This window comes from Staurois parvus, unplaced genomic scaffold, assembly GCF_062004578.1.
Source record: "Staurois parvus isolate SC_StPar_1 unplaced genomic scaffold, SC_StPar_1.0 ptg000196l, whole genome shotgun sequence".
In the NCBI taxonomy this organism is placed as follows: Eukaryota; Metazoa; Chordata; class Amphibia; order Anura; family Ranidae; genus Staurois; species Staurois parvus.
Window position 1 is genome coordinate 4,441,376 of NW_028317992.1, and position 22,163 is coordinate 4,463,538.

The 22,163-nt window shown below is 42.3% G+C and overlaps 1 protein-coding gene across 3 annotated transcripts in view; it reads left to right on the forward strand.

The window, feature by feature from the left end:
* P2RY6 (pyrimidinergic receptor P2Y6) overlaps positions 1-8,673 on the forward strand; it is a 149,809-nt gene extending 141,136 nt beyond the window's left edge. For all 3 annotated transcript variants that reach the window (XM_089678018.1, XM_089678020.1, XM_089678019.1), the window contains one exon: positions 2,792-8,673. In XM_089678018.1, coding sequence (XP_089534144.1) covers positions 2,834-3,823 — 990 coding nt within the window. In that variant the 5' untranslated portion in view covers positions 2,792-2,833 and the 3' untranslated portion in view covers positions 3,824-8,673. The remainder of the gene's footprint in view (positions 1-2,791) is intronic.
* Positions 8,674-22,163: the final 13,490 nt, after the last annotated feature.

A 22,163-nucleotide genomic window follows, 5' to 3' on the forward strand; every position in this document is an offset into this window, starting at 1 on the left:
GGGGGTTGCAAAAAATGTAAAAATGATGCTAATTATGGAAATGATATGTAAAAATATTCAGCAACAAAGTGGAGCTGATTAATCAGCACCAAACTGTTTCCAGAAAAAAAAAAGTGTTTTCTGTAATAAATTTCACTTTTTAATCAGACTATAAATGAAGTTGATTAGGAATGTAGAGGTTGCAGTATGGCAATGCTGCCATCTAGTGTCGCACATACGTACTGAAGTTCCAGACAGCTATCAGTCTCAAATAAAGCAGCTCTTGATACATCAATACACCGTTACATTGTTATTATTATTATACAGGATTTATATAGCACCAACAGTTTGCTCAGAGCTTTACAATATAACGGGAGACAATACAGCAACAATACAGTTCAGCACAAGAGAGTACATGTCCTTTAACGAATGCTAGCAGTGTGAGTACCTGAATTTGACTTGCTATCAGTCTCTTGCAATCCGTGTACAGCAGAGCTCAGACCGGGAAAGGAAGAAGCAGCACAGGGAGCTGTGCTGCACTGCACATATGCTGACAAGGAGCATGGGAATAGAGGGCAGAAAGATGAGCTCATTAATCTACAGCTTCTCTTTGCTATTAAACATGTCCAGTAAAAAAAAAAAATTAAAAATCAAATTTTATCATAAATTTAGGCCAAAATGTATTCTGCTCCATGTCTTTGCTAAGATTTACGAATGGCGGTATAGATACTGGAATTTTTTTTGTTTTACTAGTAACGGCAGGAATCAGTGACTTATAGCAGGACTGCGGCAGGCATTCTGGGAGGGAACTAATTTGGTGTTACTGACATCCCCAGTGACACCAATACAGTGATCAGTGCTAACAAAAAGCACTTACAGTATACTGTACTAATGACTCTGGGCAGAAAGGGGTTAACATGAGGGGTGATCAAAGGGTTAACTGTGTGCTGGATGTGTTTTACTTTGGGGCGATGTCTGTGTGCTTCACTGTAAGCACGCTGTTTTGGATGGCTGTGCTGTGCAGAGCCATACAAACCAGTGTGCAGGAGCTGACGGGAGAGATCTGTAATGTTTACATATAGGTCTCTCCCGTCGGCGATCACTGGGTGCCAGTGAGTAATCGCCGGCCGGGACCCGGTGATTGACAGCCAAGGCCACGAATGGCGACGCGTGCACGCCCCCTACCCAGACCTGCAAAATCATGTATATATACACATGATTTTGTGCACCCATGCCACCCTGTAGCAGTAGTTCTGCTATAGGGTGGCACAGAATTGGTTAAAGTGTTACTAAACCCACAACAGTAAAATCAGTCTGTATATGCAGTAAAGCATGCTTGTTATACTCACTGCGAAACCTAAGCGGTTAATCTTCTGCATTGTGTAAAAATGCTGTTTGATTCTGTCTTCTCTGATCCTCCCCTTCTTCTACTGTCCCCAATCCATCTGCTGATAATACAGAGTCTTTGGGGTAAGCTGTACATGGTCAGTTTGGTGTGTATCGCTAGAGAGTTTTATTTTTTCTCTAGGGTCAGCGATCAGCACAGGGCCAATCAGTACTGTCCAAACAGAGGGTCAGGGGTTATGCAGCTTCATAGGACAATCACTGGAGAATGAAAACTCTTCCTACAGGTTTTAACCAGTGCTCTGTTTTCCTGCAGCTGGTTCTTCTTACCGCTGCAAGTCGCTGATTTTGACATCTTCGATAAGGTAGCTGTCTGTGGATTCCTGAGGAACTACAGCCAGTTCCCTGTGCACCTCCCTTTGAATGGTCCCGCAACCTCCTGGGACATGTCCCATCTGGGAGGGGAGGCAAGGGACAGCATACTTGCTTAGATGAGAATTGAGGAGTGCTGTGGTAGTTCATTGAAGCGTCCTGTCAGAATATCTACTAGCTCGTACATCCCATTCGGCCAACAGATATGCTGACAGGTCTATATTTGTCCAAAAGGTGAACTTTTCCTTTAGGTTCCCCCCCCCCCTTTCCATCCAGTGATGTGAATGAGAGCTCCCCCGGGTCTCTGTATGTGAATGGACAGTGTTCATTCACATGAGGAGCAAGCCTGCTTGAGTGCCCCCATAACAAGGGGCATTCAGCAGGAGGATGGAGCCAGGACCGCCAACGGGGGAGCTAAATAGAAGAGGATCAGGGCTTTCCTCCTTTCCAGATCCAGGCCTGTAGGTAGGCCTCATCCCACTGGGCCTCCTCACAGTCTCCTTCCTTAAACCTCACATCTTCCACTCTCCCTCCAGCTACCACTCTCCTGCAACTGAACAGGCCCCAACACAGCCTGCAGAGCCTCTCAGCTCCTGACCACAATTTGACCCATCTCTGGCTAATACACATGGGCTGCTGCTCAGCCCTGTCTAACCACTGGAGTCTATCTCCCACTAGCTAAACTAGGAGGGTGCTACTTTTTTTTTAATTTCAACCTTTAGCATCACTTTAAGCAGGGTGCTGTGATGCTTTCAGGAATATATGTACAGCACCCTTCTGGCCCCTCCCACCAGCCAGGATCTGCCCACAATGCATAGAGCACCACAGAGACCCAATGATGACATTTCTGGATCTAAAATAAGGTAATAAAAATGGAAAAAAAACTTTTGTTTAATGTCATGTTGAGGGACCAAGTAAAGCAAAATACAGCTGTGAACACAGGCTAATAAGTTTACATGTTATGTTTTTTGTTTTTTTTTCTACCCACAATGAGCGTTTTAGTTTTTTTATTTTCTATTATCTGGGTTTTCTTTTTAGCAAAATTTAGACGCAAGGTGCTTTTGTAACATTTTTGTCCTTTTTGGTTATTTTTCAGATTTATGATGTGACCATGTGACCTCTTCTGCCTTTTTCAAGCATGGATAACATCACATCGGTTGTCACTGGAAAGAATTCCTGCACCTTTCATGAGGAGTTCAAACAAATTCTGCTCCCGGTGGTCTACTCCGTAGTGTTAGTTTTTGGTCTTCCACTCAACTTCATTGTCATCCTTCAAGTATGGCTGTCAAGAAAGGCCTTGACTCGCACTGCCATCTACACCCTGAATTTAGCCATGGCAGACTTGTTCTATGTGTGTTCCCTTCCACTTCTCATTTATAACTATGTCCAACATGACTACTGGCCCTTTGGGGACTTCACTTGCCGGTTTGTCAGATTCCAGTTTTACACAAACCTACACGGGAGCATCATGTTCCTCACCTGTATGAGCTTCCAAAGATATATGGGCATATGCCACCCGTTGTCTGTCTGGCATAAAAAGAGGGGCAAGAAGTTTACATGGGTGGTGTGTGGGGTGGTTTGGTTCATCGTCATTGTCCAATGTATCCCCACTTTTTTGTTTGCATCCACTGGAGTTCAGAGGAACAGAACTGTTTGTTATGACTTGAGCCCCCCAGACCTCTCATCTCGATATTTCCCTTATGGAATAACATTGACTATAACAGGTTTTTTAATCCCTTTCATTGCCATTGTGTCCTGCTATTGTGCCATGACTAAGATCCTCTGCCAGAAGGATGACCTAGCCGATTCAGCAGTCCGAAGGAAGAAAGACAAAGCCATCCGTATGATAATCATTGTGGTTCTGGTGTTCGCCATAAGCTTTTTCCCATTTCACCTGACCAAAACAATATATTTGGTTGTGCGTTCCAGGCAAGGTGTTCCTTGCCTGGCCTTGCAGACTTTTGCCATCGTGTATAAGTGCACCAGGCCATTTGCCAGCATGAACAGCGTGTTGGACCCCATCTTGTTCTATTTTACCCAGCAGAAGTTTCGGCAGAGCACCAAGACATTGGTGAAGAGAGTCACGTACAAGTGGAAGAGTGAGACCAGCACCAAGCCACCACAATGACCATCACAGTTGGAGACCCTGAACTCAAAGAGAACGTACCTCTAATTGACGGGCAAAGCTGATCAAAGTTATTGATGAACTGGAAAATCTCAGAAAATGTCCATCTATTAATATAGAGGCATGTGCATGTTCTCTTGCAAAACTGACTCCATTGCCTATTCGTTTGACCTTTCTGTTCTCTGTTACAGTTTTTTTCTGTTGTCGTATATTACAAAAGTCTGCTTTAATAGTACAATTCAGACACAAACTGTAAACCAGGGCAACAGAAATAACTCCGCTTGTATGAAGAAATGTGGAAATAGCAAGCTACAAAGACTGGTGTACTTTCTTGAGGGAAAGATTGCACAAGCTGGTATATGCCAGTCAAAGAGGTCTTTAAAAAAAATGCCTAATTTTTATACACAGTTTAAGGCAGAAACTGTTGCATTTTAATTATTTAATTACATTGTTTTATTTTTTTAGCTTGAAATTGTGAAAATGACTTTCCTTATAAAAAATTGAACCTGCTAAGGCAGTGGTTCTCAACCTTTCTAACGCCGCGACCCCTTAATACAGTTCCTCATGTTGTGCTGACCCCCAACCATAAAATTATTTTCGTTGCTACTTCATAACTGTAATTTTGCAGTAGGAGGAATAGTGCCACGTCATTGGTGTCAGTGGGAGGAATAGTGCCCCGTCATTGGTATCAGTGGGAGGAATAGTGCCCCGTCATTGGTGTCAGTGGGAGGAATAGTGCCCCCTTCATTGGTGTCAGTGGGAGGAATAGTGCCCCGTCATTGGTGTCAGTGGGAGGAATAGTGCCCCGTCATTGGTGTCAGTGGGAGGAATAGTGCCCCGTCATTGGTGTCAGTGGGAGGAATAGTGCCCCGTCATTGGTGTCAGTGGGAGGAATAGTGCCCCGTCATTGGTGTCAGTGGGAGGAATAGTGCCCCGTCATTGGTATCAGTGGGAGGAATAGTGCCCCATCATTGGTGTCAGTGTGGGGAATAGTGTCCCATCATTGGTGTCAGTGGGAGGAATAGTGTCCCATCATTGGTGTCAGTGGGAGGAATAGTGTCCCATCATTGGTATCAGTGGGAGGAATAGTGTCCCATCATTGGTGTCAGTGGGAGGAATAGTGCCCCATCATTGGTGTCAGTGGGAGGAATAGTGCCCCATCATTGGTATCAGTGGGGGGGAATAGTGTCCCATCATTGGTATCAGTGGGAGGAATAGTGCCCCATCATTGGTGTCAGTGGGAGGAATAGTGCCCCATCATTGGTATCAGTGGGAGGAATAGTGTCCCATCATTGGTGTCAGTGGGAGGAATAGTGCCCCATCATTGGTGTCAGTGGGAGGAATAGTGCCCCATCATTGGTATCAGTGGGAGGAATAGTGCCCCATCATTGGTATCAGTGGGGGGGAATAGTGTCCCATCATTGGTATCAGTGGGAGGAATAGTGCCCCATCATTGGTGTCAGTGGGAGGAATAGTGCCCCATCATTGGTATAAGTGGGAGGAGGAATAGTGCCCCATCCTTGGTGTCAGTGGGGGGAGGAATACTGCCCCATCCTTGGTGTCAGTGGGGTGAGGAATACTGCCCCATCCTTGGTGACAGTGGGGGGAGGAATAGTGCCCCATCCTTGGTGTCAGTGGGGGGAGGAATAGTGCCCCATCCTTAGTGTCAGTGGGGGGAGGAATCGTGCCCCATCGTTGGTGTCAGTGGGGGGAGGAATCGTGCCCCATCGTTGGTGTCAGTGGGGGGAATAGTGCCCCATCGTTGGTGTCAGTGGGGGGAATAGTGCCTCATCGTTGGTGTCAGTGGGGGGAATAGTGTCCCATCGTTGGTGTCAGTGGGAGGAATAGTGTCCCATCGTTGGTGTCAGTGGGAGGAATAGTGTCCCATCGTTGGTGTCAGTGGGAGGAATAGTGCCCCATCGTTGGTGTCAGTGGGAGGAATAGTGCCCCATCATTGGTATTAGTGACACCAATGATGGGGCACTATTCCCACTGACACCAATGATACTTACCTTGCAGACCCCTGCTCCAGCCTGGGCTCGCTCGCTCCCTCCCTCTCCCATGGTACCAACACTTACCTGTCAGATGTCTTCCTTCTCCGGCCGCTCTCCTCCTCTTCACTCGCTCGATCTTCGCGGTGCCGCTCGGCTCCTCCTCTCCAAGCTCCACCTCTTTGCCGGTGATTGGCCGCCTGTGTGCCTCTCCTGAGCTACAGTGCCGGCGGCCAATCACAGGCGAGGATTGATCTCGAGGTGTGTCCAGATGACAGGGGCGGCATGTCATCCCGCCCACACCTGGAGACGGCGGCGGCGAGGAGCAGTGTCTCGGTTCCTAAGACCATCGGAAATATGTGTTTTCCGATGGTCTTAGGCGACCCCTGTGGAAGCGTCGTTCGACCCCCAAAGGGGTCGCGACCCCCAGGTTGAGAACCGCTGTGCTAAGGCAACATGCTGATTTAACCATTTCCCCTCAGCTAGCCTGCCCTGTCCTGCATCTTTCAGTAAATAGGGGTTTCCCTGTAATGTCCTGACATCACTTTGAACCATTCCTGATGTATACTGTTGTGCCTCCCAATTTCTTCCTCCAACAGCAGCTTTATGACTAATGGCACTTGTCACGCCAATCCCTATTAAATACTTAAGTCTTTCACCAACCACCCATAGCATCCATCCTATAACCAACCATCCATTTAGAAGACCTATATGGCCCCAGGTGTAGGTCAGACTGCACTCCTAAAATGTCATCTTGCTTTCCAAGCTCCCATGTCCTTATTCTTAAAAGCCATCCAGGTCCCTGCCTGACATTCACACTAGCTGCCATCACTCCCTGTTGTATGCCAGCTCAAAACACTCTGAACCAGGCAAGCCCCATTACCTTCTTCAGTGTCCTTGTCTGCACATAGCATATCTGCCTGTTTTGCAGCAGGCCAGGAGAAGGGAAACTACAGTTATGTAAACTAGTAAGTACTCCATGGACTTTTTTTTACTTTTTTACCATATTTTAACAGACAAACATTAGATCTTCATTAAAACAGAAAAAGTTGAACAAAAAACACAAGTAAAAAAAAAAAAAATCAACAAAAATATGAATAACTGTAATGGTGTAAAGAGAAAGTGAAAAAGTAAAGTATGCTCTTGGCTTCAGAAACTGGATTGTCCCTTTTAGCAGAAAATAAGTTTTGAAGGCATTCTGTATAACTGCACCCGGTCTATGCCGTTGACCATGTCTCCAAGGAAACAAATCCTTCAGGTGTAAGATGATTGTGGGGTTTCATTGCATAAACTGCCTGTTTCAAATTCTCACAGAATATTTCAAGGGATTTTAATAACGGCTTCTAGTCCATTGTCCTCTGTTTGTTCTTATTGAGCCATTCCTTGGGTGGGTTTGTTAGTGTTCTTCGGATCACTATAGTGTTTGAAAGATTCATTTCCAGTTCAATTTCATCTTTCGGACAGATAGTCTCACTTTCTTATCAAGGATAGTTTGATATAATGGAAATTTCATAGTTGACTTAATGACTGCAAGCTTCCCAGGTTTTGAAGCAGCAGGCCTTAATATTTCCTTCACTGTGTTTTACAGTTGTTTTTAAGGGTATTTTTCCTAAATGCTGTCTTGTTTGTACCAAACAGGTCTGCTATTACTTTGACCCAAAAATCTTTAATTTGTTGGTCAACAACACATTGTTCCAGATGGCTCAATGTTTGATTTATATATTAAATGGCAAACTGTAGTCTTGCTCTAATGTTATTTTTTGGACAGCAAAGGTCTCAGGGTTTCAAGGCCCACTTCCCATGCAGGTTAAATTGGTGCAATCTCTTTCTGATTGTAAATGCGTGAGCTTTGGAACTGTTGCAAGATTTACTGTGAGAATCCACAATGAAATTTTGGTGTTTTTGAAGGCGTTTTTTTTTTTTTTTAAATCAAACTGTAAGCCCCTGGGCTGATTTTGCTGATCCAGCCAGTCCCAGACAAATTAGTAGTCATTTTAAATTTAATTTTACGGTGGATGCAAATTTCATAGTTGACTCTATGACCGTCATGATTGATTTAAAATCTTTAAGACTCACAAACAGAAAATGCCTAAAAACATCCCGAAATTGTTAAATAGCTTTTTGGATCTTGGCATGATGACACCACATCTCTAGCCTAGAGAACACAAGACCCTAGATATCTAAGTTTTTAAAAAAGAAAAGTTCCACCTGTGTCCACCCTAAGGAGATTCCAATCATTGACACCTAATATAGACCACCTAATTTTAATTTATTGGATTTGAAGTAGCTGTAAATGAAGGGCCGTTATAACTTTTTCCATGTGACAAGTGTCCATTCTTAATCATTTGGATTAAGATAAAATGTACATCACCTTTTATTTTTCTGTAAAATCATTGATAATTGCCATAGGGTGTACTCAGTTGTTCACATGACTGTATGTACCGTTCATTCAATATTAGTTTTTCATTATTACCAGACAGTATGGATAGCACATCTAACACGTGTACACTAGTCCTACCTCAACATTTGGGTTACGTTGTCTTCTCTAAGTGCTTTGCACCCCAACTACACCTGAGATCCTTCAGTGACTGTTCAAAAGCTCACAGATGCATCATTGTTCTAAATTTTTTGTTCATTATGGGGCAGGTGTCAAACCAAACTCCATTTTTTCTGTATATGAAATTAGGTTACCCTTCTAGAGTGGTGTAAAGAAACAGGCAGTTTCAGGTCCAGTTTTTCGTAGATGGACTGAAAAACTAACCCATTGGACTAGAAAGGTTTTTATATGTTTTTCTTCAAAAATATTATATTTTCACATCTTTTGCCATCCTAATAAAACTACAGATGCATTGTTCAAATGAACATTTTTGCATGAGACTAAATCAGAACTGGATCCGTCCAGACTTTATAGATCAATCTTTTATCTACGAAACCGACCACAAGGTTGCTAAGCATGGTCTTACGTCTGTTATATATCCTGTGTTGTTTCAAGGTATTTAAAGGGCAACTGATATAATTCCTCCATTTTGTTCACAAATGGTCCTGGGAGCTACTGTTAGTTGACCATACCTTAATCAGCTTTGGTGGAAGCCTTTCCAAAGGGTTTGTTAAAACCAATGCAGTGAGATCCCTTCAGGGCCTATAAAGGCCTACTTGGGCAGAAGCACAAGTATGTACTGTTTGTTTGCCCCTAGGGAACCAGAGGCAGTGGGCAGGTTCTTAAAACATTTCAAGGATTTGTGCATTTTTCATAGAGTTTATCGTTTGCTTTGTTGCTAAAATTAACACATGTATGCACTACTTCCCACTTCTTGAGTGCTAAGTGGTAGGTTGTGCCTGAACTGGTTCATTCTCAGTGTTGTAAAAACAGCAAAACTGATGAGTGCTGAATAAGGAAGGGGGGGAGGGCAAATCAGTGCTGGGGGCTTTCTATGGTCATAACAAAGAATGCCTTCATGGCTGTCCTGGATCCAAGGAAGGTATTACCAGTTCTGGATTATACAGTGCCTGCAGAACTAAATACAAAAGGTGATTTTTTTTCTTTACAGCATTTACGCTTGCATATTGAAAATTGAATGTCTTAAATGTAGCAGATTTTATATCTATCTATCTATATATCTATCTCTCATTTTAATATGTCTTCAAATATTAACAAACATGCAAAGGTATCATGAAACGAAGGATCATGGAGAATGTTCTTTGATTACGTGAAACATATCTAAAACAAATTTTTGTTTTTTTTTTATTGAGAATAGACAGGGTTACAAATAGAGAAGGGAACAATTGAGTACTGTCTGTGATACTTTTTTTTATTTGCACTAACATACAATTTTCAAGACAAGCTTTCGGGGAATGTCCCCTTCTTCAAGGTCCAAGCAGTGCTGCTTGGACTTGAAGAAGGGGACATACCCCAAAAGCTTGTCTTGAAAATTGTATGTTAGTGCAAGTAAAAAAAGTATCACGGACAGTACTCAATTGTTTCTGTCGCGAGTGCACCAATACGACTACAATCACCACAAGCAAAATAGAGAAGGGGAAATTGACCTCCTCTCTATTAGTCCTTACGACTAGTTTCACTGCAACTAAAACTGAGAGAAAAGCCAACATATGGGGTTTTCTTTGAAACAGGAATAGAGGAGAAATCTTCTCATGGAAGCCATTATTTCTGTGATAACTGTTTAAGAGGAACGTTTCCTCCAATTTCATGCTAAATCTACAGGACAGGAAGTGAAAGGAAATCTCTCTGTCACAGATATCCTAAAAACAAGGGTTTTAAAGATTTCCTACTCTATCCAAAAATGTAGAAAAAAAGGTTTTGGCTATTGATATACTTAATTGCATAACTACTGGACTGAGCACTGGTGCTGAGAAACACTGTTCTAAAGGACCACCAAACATCAGACCGGAAGTGAGGGGAATTCTTTCTAATGGAGCCCCAGGAGAGCAGTGCAAATTTGATGCTCCATATTCAGTGGAAATAAATGCCTCATGCTTGGTGGTCCATCTCTGTAAATAAATTACATAGGGCCTGTGGTCAGTAGGAAAAGGAGTAATGCCCCATTGTTGGTGTCAGTGGAAGGTATAGCGCCCCATCGATGGTGCCGGTGGGAGAAATTGCACCCCATAGTTGGTGTCAGTGGGAGGAATGGTGCCCCATCATTGGTGTCAGTGGGAGGAATGGTGCCCTACTGTTGGTGTCAGTGGGAGGAATAGTGCCCCAAGGGTCAGATAAAGGCTAGAATACATTGGCATCTGGCCTACAGGCTACAGTTTGGAGACCACTGATGTAAATGTTCCAGACTGAATGGTTGCCTTTTGTAGACTGACTTGATTCTTGTAAGTAAAATGAAAGATGCGCAGCTGGACATAGCAAACACTTGAGGATCTTTTATAGGTATGATATAATATTAATATAGGTAATGAATATCAGCATAAAATATCAGGCTAGCCCAAAAACGGTCTGATTTTTGTCACGTGACCTATGCCAAAGCATTGGTCACATGGTTTCTGCTGAAGGTGGTTGTTAAGCCAAAACTGGCCAATAAGATTTTCTGCTTGAACTCTGAGGGGACCTGTAATTCATCACTCTGAGCAATTTTCATTATCCACACTTACTGCGGAAGGTGTGAACAAAAAAGCAAAGGGCAAAGGACTCACCATGCCTTGTTATGCACTGTGCCTCTGTGTGAAGGCAGCCATCTTGGTAGAAGCAGGACCTGACCAGTAATCTGATGACTGGTAGGGTGTATTTATGAAGTAGGAGATGAAGTGGAAGCACAGATCTACAGAAGGATAAAGCAGGGAGATCCTTGCACTGAGGGTTCCGAGGTGCCGCTTCCTTTCCAGCAAGGAGAGCAGTGAGCAGAAAAGTACTGACATCACTAATCTCTCCTCAAATCTGACAAGCAGCGATGAGAACAGAAGTTAGAGGCAACAGTGCCTTTGATGATCTCACACTGCAGAAATATAACTGTTAGGCTGCAGGAACGACATGTATTGCTATGTTCCAGCAAGAATTCAAGACAAAAGGCACATTTTTCAAAGCAATAATAGTAGAAAAACATCAGATAGGTGTATTCTAGAACATAGTTTATAAACTGAAAGAGAGGAGAAAGGCAGCAGCAAAGGAAGGACTATTACTCAAGCTGTTGGGGGGTTACATTGCCACTGACTACCAATGGTTTTGGCATGATTTGTTAAAGGTGAGAACTTTAAAGGGTCACTGACTACTGGTAAAGTGGCAGTTTTTAAAATGCCACTGACAACCAATGGCTGGTGGAGGAAGGATTTTATTGCTACTACTTGGCTTAAGTGGATGAATTTTAACCCCCTCAATACTAGCATGTGTGACAAAAATGAAAACACTTTGGGGTGTCTACTTTTCCAAAAAGAGGTCCTTATAGGGGTGTTTGAACTGTCCTAGCATTTTTGAGTTGAGTAAGGAAAATAACTTTTTTCAGAATGTTTGGTCTCTTTTTCCTTTTTTATATAGTAAAAATAAACCAGTTGTTTATAAATGAATTCTGAAAGCTCTGTCCATATGTAAGCATGCTTGAAAAAAACCTTTATGTATTTATAATGTACTTGGGTATTATTGCAACCAGCTAAATGTTAACCATGATAGAGGATTAAGAAAACATATTCTGAGTTATTGAACCTCAAAATGAAGGAATTACAGCTTTATTAAGCAGTAGGAGTTGGAGGCTTCTAATTTATTTAGAATCCAGCAAATCCATGATTGTATCAGCAGTTTAAAGAAGCATATTATTACAATTGTTAAAAAATCTGCACCCACTAATTGCCTTTGCTTTTTCATATACTAATTTATATAGGAATCAGACCCTCAGTTATTGACAAAATTCTTTTGTGGATGTTGCAGGCACTAAATGCTTGAGTGCCAGAGGTATCTACGTTTTGGGTCTCATTCAATTTTAAGTTAAGATATTGTGGTTTGCCCAAAACAAGCTTTATCTACACCAGGATTTCTAAACAAAGAGCCCATTTACTGTCCTTTAGACTTGATGCCAGTGGGAGTAGAAAATGCCCCAGCACCACTGGCGGCAAATAATGCCTCAGGCTTGGTGGTCAGCGGTAATAGTAAAAAAACAAATTGCATAGCACCTGTGGTCAGTAGGAGGAGGAATAGTGCCCCATCATTAGTATTAGTTGTAGGAATGTTGCCCTGTTGGTGTCAGTGGAAGGAATAGTGCCCCATCGTTGGTTTCTGTAGAAAAAACAGTGCCTCATCGTTGGTGACCGTTGGAAGAATGGTTGCTCCTTCATTGGTGTCAGTGGAGGAATTGTGCCCCATCGTTTGTGACAGTGGGAGGAATAGTAACCCATAATTAGTGTCAGTGGGAAGAACAGTGCCCCATCCTTGGTGTTTGTAGGAGAAATAGTGTTCCATTGTTTAATCGATGAAAAGAATGATGCCCTATTGGTGTTAAAGGAAAAAATAAGACCCCGTCATTGGTGTAAGTGGAATGAATTATACCTCATTCTTGATATCAGTGGGAAGATTAGTACCTCAACAGCGGGATCAAGACTAGCAAAGGGCAGCATCTTCTTGGCCATGGGCTGCAGTTTGGAGATCACTGATCTAGACCACAGCTAGGACTAGATCCATCATAAACACAAAGTAGATCTGTGCCCATAGGAGACAGAAAAAAAGAAGCAAAAATTTTCCATGAATGCGTTTTGGCCACAAACATTTTAATCATCAGAAAAAAAGTACAGGCATATAATATTGCTTACATAGATCACAATATTTTAAGCCAGCTGAGGATAACTAATTCAAAAAATAATCTCTGTAATAGAGCTAATTGTGGCAGATGGCATTGTTTTGGATGCCAGAGGCTGTGTGCCTACAGGGCTCTAGAGGTGAAAATCCAAAACTGACCTTAACTCTTAATGTCTGTATCTGGACAAATACATTCTTATTCTTCTTCAGTCCTTCTTAACTCAAATTATTCCACCTGACAGCAGATATTGAGATCACGTGCTTGTACTACATAATGTTCAGGGAAGGACTGAGAACCTATGGGTTTGAGGGCAAATACAACCAAATGTCTCATCCATAGTAAAGAGAGTTCTGTGGGCTGACGTAAGTGTCCATTGCAAAGTGTGCAATGATGCCACTATGATTGGTAGGCATAGTGAACGATGGTGCTCTTAAAGGACTTGGTTGATGGGATCCACCTTTTCACACCTTCAAGCATTGGCTTTCATTTTGGTTATCTGCATTCTGGCTCAAGACATCCCAGAACCACACAGAAAGCTGGAGGTTTTCCCTCTGCCAGGCAATGTGATTACAATTTTGACTGCAGGTCCTAATCTATATGATGTCTAAATGGATAAAGTATCTCTAATCAAGGCCACCAGCCCAACATAATTTATTAGTACTGTCCCAGGCAAAAATGATCTCCAACCACCCAGTGTAATCTTCCCGATAAAGTTGAGCCTAATATGTGATGACAATTACAGCAATATCCCAACATCAACATTAGATCCCAGTGTGATCACTGTAGTTTCTCAAAAGCTGTGGCTTGGGCAACTCAGCTTCACTGATCATATAAACCAAAACACTTATATCACACAAAAATGGTCAATTTAATACTGTTTCCATTGCCAATAGTAGCCAATCAGTTTCACGTACGTTCTAGTAGAGAAGAGTCTTGTTGGCCACACATCCGATAAAATCACCTTTATTTGGACATATTAAAAAAAAAAAAAAACACTCCACAATGTACAATAGAGGGATCATAGCACTCCAGCGAACGCGTTTTACACCGTAATCAGCGCTTAATCATAGCTGTGATAAAATAAAGGTGATTTTATCGGATGTGTGGCCAACTGGATTCTTCTCTACCGTGATGCCTGTAATGAACAGGGCCAGCACCTGCTAGTGTGCAGTGGAGGTGACACAGGTGGGGACCAACGTAGAGCAGTGATTATTTCTCACACGGACGGTCTAATTTCCAGTGCATTATCGGGGACTGGAAGAAATCAGATTATGAATTTTTCTTTAGGGGTTTTCAGCCATGGTGCACCCAATTATTTGTAAAATATTACTTTTATTGACAGTAGTTGGCATCATACGGTCTATGTAATAACTGAGACTCCTCTACTGTAGATATTAGATGTACAGTGCCACAGAGGAACCTTTATTGTCATTATAGTGTGATTATGTTTTATACAAATGTTTACCTGAGCAGTGATAATGCCATGTACAATTGTGATCTGAAAGTAATGAAGTACATTTTGTGACGCAAACTGTAAAATGTGAATTAGAGTTTATATGATAGATTGTATGTTCTTAAATAAATAATACAAAAATGACTGAGTGTATTCATCAATAATTAGCACACGTCCAACACTGTAAAGACAGCAGAACAAGCCTGTCATTGGAAAGTTTTATATCCATATTTTTTTCCCAAGGTTTACATAGAATAGGGAAATAATAAAACCCGTCAGTTTGCCTACTGTCCTTTTGGAGAGATTTCTCTTCATTACTCTTCATTGTGTCCTGGAAGTGCAATAGAAAGTGAGGGAAAATCTTTCCAAAGGCAGGAAAACGTCCCTCTTTTTTGTTAATGGAACATGTGTTCCCATCAGAAAATTTGTCTTCACCTCCTGTTCCTGTGAAAACTTTTAAATGTTAGATTTCACATCATTTTCTGTACCAGAAACAGTGGTCAGCAGGACAAATAGAGAAGGTAAATCTCCTTAATGGGGACACAGATGGCAATAAAAACTTTCCCACCATATAGAAAAGTAAGATAAAAGGTTTTGGATTTTCATTCTAATGTTAAACACCAGTGTACATGTGTACGAATGTACATAGAGTTCATAAATATTCTACTTACAGCCAGTCCCTTCACTGATGAACATGACCTGACAGTGCACTGCTATCCCAGCATATTGGAGGAAGCACCCCCACCACCAAAGTGCCCACCTCACAGAGCCCCTGAGGCCCCCCCCGTAATAGCACTTCCCACCCTCCCACCAACTTCACCTCCCTGACCAACCCCTTCCATAGCAGTCTTGACCCAAATCATCCACCTCACAGCACCCCACAACCACACATCATACCCCCCAGCTCTGCCACAGCAACTTAAATCCCCTACACCACCACCCCCCTGCCACAATGTCAACCTCAAAAGCACCCCTCATTCACCCACCTCACCCTCCTGGTCAAAGCAACTATCACCCATTATAATTACCCCATCACGGTGCCTTCCAACCACATCCTTCCCCCACCAACACCTCTCAGTCAAAGTGCCTGCCAGCCATCTCACCCCTCCGCAACAGAACCTTCCACCAAAACAGAACCTACAGCCTTGCATGGCATGGCAGATCACATGGCAAGTCGCACACGGTATGATCGGGGTTTTACTTCAGCTTGTTCCATAGTGCTCTCTGTTTGAAAGGGCTATTTAGATCCTGAACATTGAAAGATAACAGCTTAACCGCTTTTGCGCCGCCCTATAGCAGAAATTCTGCTACAGAGAGACACTGGTGCGCAAAATCACGTGTATATATATGTGATTTGCGCTCCCGCGATGACCGTGACCTGGTGGTACCTTGATTTAGTGCCCAAAAGATCAATCATCAGATTCAGGCCAGTGATGTTTGGCCTGGATCTGATGATCGATCCCTGTCCTATCACAGATCTTGCTGTACCTGTGTTTACATATAGGTACAGGAAATGATTAAATATTTTCTCTCTGGGCACATTCCGTGCCAGAGAGAGAAGAAAGCAGACACATATGAGTAAACCAGCAAATGTTTACAGTAAAATCACATATAGGTCACATTTAACCCCTTGATTGTGCCCCCAGTTAACCCCTTCACTGCCCTGTCACCAGTTTCATTAGTACAGTGTACAGATTTTTTTTACTGATCACTGTGTTAGTGTCACCAGCGACTTCAGATAGCATTAGCATCAGTTAGCGTCTCTCCCAGGCAGTGTCAGATTTCCCATCAGTACACCAGTCATCTGAACTCAGCTCAAACAATGGAGAAGAGGTCCCTGCTAAGATCCCCATTCCCAGGTTGCTGAGATGTTCCAAACGCATGATGACTCTCATATGCAGCAGAGTGCCAGTACTAGTACCACAAATACAAAAATTAGCACTCAAACCTTCAAACAACCCAATATGTTACTTAGCATTCCTTCCCCTGAAGTACAAAAATAATAAATTAAAATAAGCAACAAATAAATAAATAAATAAATAAATAAATAAATAAATAAAATATAATATATAATTATAAAGTCCCATACACCTAAAGTCCAAAATAAAGTCCAAAAATTCAAAAATCAAAAAGAAGCCTTTCACGTGATTTCCAATAGCTCTTTTCTTCCTGAATCAAATTATCAATGTGCTTCAGAAGATCTTCAAATACCTCAAAGAAAAAATCTCAACATAGTGTGTTACCCCAATTAATAAAATAAAGTGCCACACGTGTCACATGCAAATGCAAAAAGTGCCACAGCAAACGTGAAAAGCTCTGGACTTTACTACTTAAATTAGTAATTCCACTGCACACAATATAAAAAGTGCATAATTACCCCCACATAAATATAATCAGCATAGGATCCATAATACAGATAGGAAAGTCTCCAAAAATTGTTCTCACATCTTCTCCAACCTTTTCCCATAGACCTCAAACAGACCAGGGATCAGTATATATTTTAAAAGATAAGCAAATTTTATTGTAGCAACTTACATATACATTTGATGCGATCAGCTTCCATATAGTGAAATAATCCAGAAGAGACCCCCCTCTTTAGCGGTAACTCTTTCCAATCATCATAACACTCTGAAGGAGAGGAAATGGAAGTATCCAGGGTTAGAACAACCGCGTGTTCCAGAACCCAAAATGGCCGCCACGGCACTTCCGGAAAACGTCAATACGTCACCACGTCACGTGCCCCGGACGCGTTTCGTCACATCCGGACTTTTTCAACAGGGATACGGACGTGTGTCCTCACTAGCTTTAAATATCCGCTGGCTGGAGAATCAGACCCCCGCCGCGGCCATCTTACAACCTGGAAAACCCAATATAAGCCTCTATGCGTCCCAGGTATAATCAGGCTGGCAAAGAAGGGCAAACAAAGCCCCATTATCCACCCTATACACCTTGGTCCGGCAAAGCAAATATAAGACTATACAGATGGGAAGCAAACCATATAGCGACCAATAATAACAATATTACTAAATAAGAATTATATAAAAACAGACATACTTAAAATCAATAAAATCAAATTACTACTCTTCATTCTACTTTATCCCCAACCTTTCTACTCTATTTTAGTATATAGTACAACAAATACTTATTGCCATCACCCTCATAAAATACACTAAATATATATATACACCAAGATATTCTATATCTATATCTCACATATACACAATGTATATATATATATATATATATATATAAAATTAAAGAAAAGAAAATACAATTAAATAAAAAATAAAAATAAATAAAAAAATATAAATATAAATAAAAATAAGAATAAATATAAATAAAATAAAAATAAATAAAAATAAAAATAAAATAAAATAAAGATTTTTTAAAATATTTAACTAATTATATTTCTCATAATAAAAGAACCATAGAAACCCCTCTCACAACGTACTTTACTGATCTGAAATGAAGCAGTTTAGATCTAGCTCAATATTCAGACCCCTGGGTTTCAAGGTATTCAACCTGTAAATCCAGAAGGTCTCATTCTGGGATATCTCCTGCACCTTATTGCACCCCCTCCAATGGGTATCTAAAATATCAATACCACAGAATTTTAACAGACTCGGATCTGAGTTGTGAAAATCCCGGAAATGTTTAGATACACTATGTTCTTTCTTCCCTTTTTTTATATTCCCAACATGTTCTTTCAGTCTAATTTTTAGATCTCTTTTTGTTCTACCAACATATTGGATTTTACAAGGGCATTCAAGTAGGTAGGTAACATATTTCATATTACAAGTGATGAATTTCTTAATTAGGAATGTCTCCCCTGTGATTGAAGATTTAAACATAGTGATCTTTCTCTCTTTTATACCTGTAATTTTGCATATTTTACATTTTTTGCAAGGGAAGAAACCTTGGAGTCCAAACATTTTCAATTTGCTCGGGGGGGAAATTACACCCTTCACCAATAAATTCCTCAAATTATCATTTTTCCTATATACAAAGTGAGGTTTATTAGGTAAAATCTTTCCCAAAACAACATCCTTCTGCAACAAGGACCAATGTTTTTTAATAATATTTTCAACTCCCTTATACTGGCAGTTAAATTTGGTAATGAAGGCAAATTCTGCTACATTATTCCCCCCGCCTTCAAGATATCTATTTCTTCTATTTCTCTTCTCCTTCCCATCACCTATATAGTTCTGACTAATTTTATATCTAATTTTTTCCAACTGTATAGGGCAGTGATGGCGAACCTTTTTGAGCCCGAGTGCCCAAACTGCAACCCAAAACCAACTTATTTCTTTCAAAGTGCCAACACTGCAATGAAACCTGAATATCGAGCTTTTGGTTTAGAAAAAACAACTCGTACAGTAGTGCAAACTAATTAACAGTACAGGGATGACCAGAGACTGCGGACACAGTACAGGGATGACCAGAGACTGCGGACACAGTACAGGGATGACCAGAGACTGCGGACACAGTACAGGGATGACCAGAGACTGCGGACACAGTACAGGGATGACCAGAGACTGCGGACACAGTACAGGGATGACCAGAGACTGCGGACACAGTACAGGGATGACCAGAACTGCGGACAGTACAGGGATGACCAGAGACTGCGGACACAGTACAGGGATGACCAGAGACTGCGGACACAGTACAGGGATGACCAGAGACTGCGGACACAGTACAGGGATGACCAGAGACTGCGGACACAGTACAGGGATGACCAGAGACTGCGGACACAGTACAGGGATGACCAGAGACTGCGGACACAGTACAGGGATGACCAGAGACTGCGGACACAGTACAGGGATGACCAGAGACTGCGGACACAGTACAGGGATGACCAGAACTGCGGACAGTACAGGGATGACCAGAGACTGCGGACACAGTACAAGGATGACCAGAGACTGCGGACACAGTACAGGGATGACCAGAGACTGCGGACACAGTACAGGGATGACCAGAGACTGCGGACACAGTACAGGAGATGACCAGAGACTGTGGACACAGTACAGGAGATGACCAGAGACTGCGGACACAGTACAGGGATGACCAGAGACTGCGGACACAGTACAGGGATGACCAGAGACTGCGGACACAGCACAGGGATGACCAGAGACTGCGGACACAGCACAGGGATGACCAAAGACTGGGGACACAGCACAGGGATGACCAGAGACTGGGGACACAGCACAGGGATGACCAGAGACTGGGGACACAGCACAGGGATGACCAGAGACTGGGGACACAGCACAGGGATGACCAGAGACTGGGGACACAGCACAGGGATGACCAGAGACTGGGGACACAGCACAGGGATGACCAGAGACTGGGGACACAGCACAGGGATGACCAGAGACTGGGGACACAGCACAGGGATGACCAGAGACTGGGGACACAGCACAGGGATGACCAGAGACTGGGGACACAGCACAGGGATGACCAGAGACTGGGGACACAGCACAGGGATGACCAGAGACTGGGGACACAGCACAGGGATGACTGCTGACCTTTGGGGAGGGAGGGGGAGCGGGTACCTGAATTTGACAGGTACCCGCTCTTACTTCCGCAGAGTTTTTTTTTTTTATCTTACCTGTTCCTCGATCCAGCCGCGGGCTGTCTTCCCGGCTTCTGTAGTGTGGGCGCTCGTCGGACAGCCGGATGCCCAGTGCGCATGCGCGAGAAGCGCTGCGCTTTGTGATTGGTCCGGCGGCTTCTGGGATCTGTCATGTGTCCCAGGTACCGCCTTACCATTCACAAGGAGCACTGCTTCTTGTGCATGCGCACTTGGGACCCGGCTGTCACGCACACTACAGCCGGGAAGACAGCGCGCCGCTGGATTCTCCTGGCGTGCCCACAGATAAGGCTCGGCGTGCCGGCTGTGGCACGCGTGCCACGGGTTCGCCACCACTGGTATAGGGTCATAACCTTTGGCTATAAAACGTTTTTTTATCAATTCGGATTGTACAATATAATCATCCAATCTGGAACAATTCCTCATGATTCGGGTGAACTGACCCTTTGGGATCCCCCGAATCCATAATGGATGGTGACAACTACTTGTTGGAATGTACCCATTCCGATCCGTATCTTTGAAGAAAGTCTTGAAACACAGTTTATTTTCAAATTTGAAAATATGCAAATCCAAAAAGTTCGCCAATTCTGTACTCCTATTAACGGAAAAACCCAAATCATATTTATTCATGAGAATATGGTCCAAGAAGATATTAAGATCCAGCTCCGTACCATCCCATACTACCAAAATATCGTCAATAACGCGCCTCCAAATTTTTAAACCAACCCAGTTCTTTCCAAAAATTTCAGAGTCCTCCCATTTGGCCAAAAAAATATTGGCCAAACTGGGGGCAAATTTTGCCCCCATCGCTACACCCTTCTGCTGGATGAAAAATTCCCCTTTATACCAGAAATAATTATTCCTCATACTAAAGTCTAACAGTTGTATAACAAGTTTTCTTTGTTTCCTATGGAGTTTCGAAAATTTATGTAAACCCCATTTTGTGGCCTCCAGGCCATCTGAATGTTTGATATTAGTATAAAGAGAGTTGACATCAATGGTAACCAACAAAGTGTCTTTATTCACCTCCATTCCCTCTAATTGATCTATTATATCCTGACTATCTTTAACATATAAGGGCATTTGTTTCACAATGGGTTGTAGAAAAAAATCCACATATTGGCCTATTCTTGAGTGTACAGAGCCAATCCCATTAATGATGGGTCTACTTGGGGGATTCGTAAGACTCTTGTGTATCTTCGGGAGGATATAGATAAAAGGAATACGGCAAGATGATGGGACCAAGAACTGTGCTTCTTTCTCATTCAAAATATGATCATCCCTGGCGGTATCAATTATTTTCTTCAACTCCTTTTTAAACTTAGGTGTCGGATTTTTTGGGATCTTCCGATAAGTATTTGAATCCCTTAAAATATTTGACATCTCTTCCTCATACTGTGTTCTATCCATCACGACCACCCCCCCCCCCCTTTGTCCGCCGGTCTGATGACAATTTCTTTCCTATTCTTCAAACTTTTTAAACCCTGATACACAGATTTTTCTTCCTTAACCTTCTGATATTCCAATTCATATAGATCATCAAAGGTCATGTGTTTGAATACCTCAATGAATTGGTTCCTTGAATTCATAGGGTTAAAGGTGGATCTATTCTTAAGATTACTATGAGCAAATATCGACCCACTCAAATCATTAGCTGCAGTATTAGGACCGGGAAGGGAAGATAAATATTTTTTTATATTCAATTTTCTAATAAATTTATTGATGTCAATAAATGTTCCAAATTTATTGAGATTTCCCTTAGGTGCAAATTTGAGACCTTTATCCAATAATTTAATCTCATCACCAGTGAGATCTGAGGAACTCAAATTATAAATGCCTTCCCCTACATTTCTTTTCTTTTCCTTTTGTTCAAATTTTCCTCCTGGGGGGCATATTCCTCTGCTCTCTGATGATGTGATTGAGTTTCTTCCTCTTTGCTCAGATAGGGACCATACTCTCCCTCCCTTCTGTAAGGGGGATTCCAATACCCCTGATTCCCCCATTGTTGAGGGTAGAAAGGTTCCCTCTGAGGGGGGCTCGGGGGCCTCCCTCTCGGATTCCTCTGAAAAAA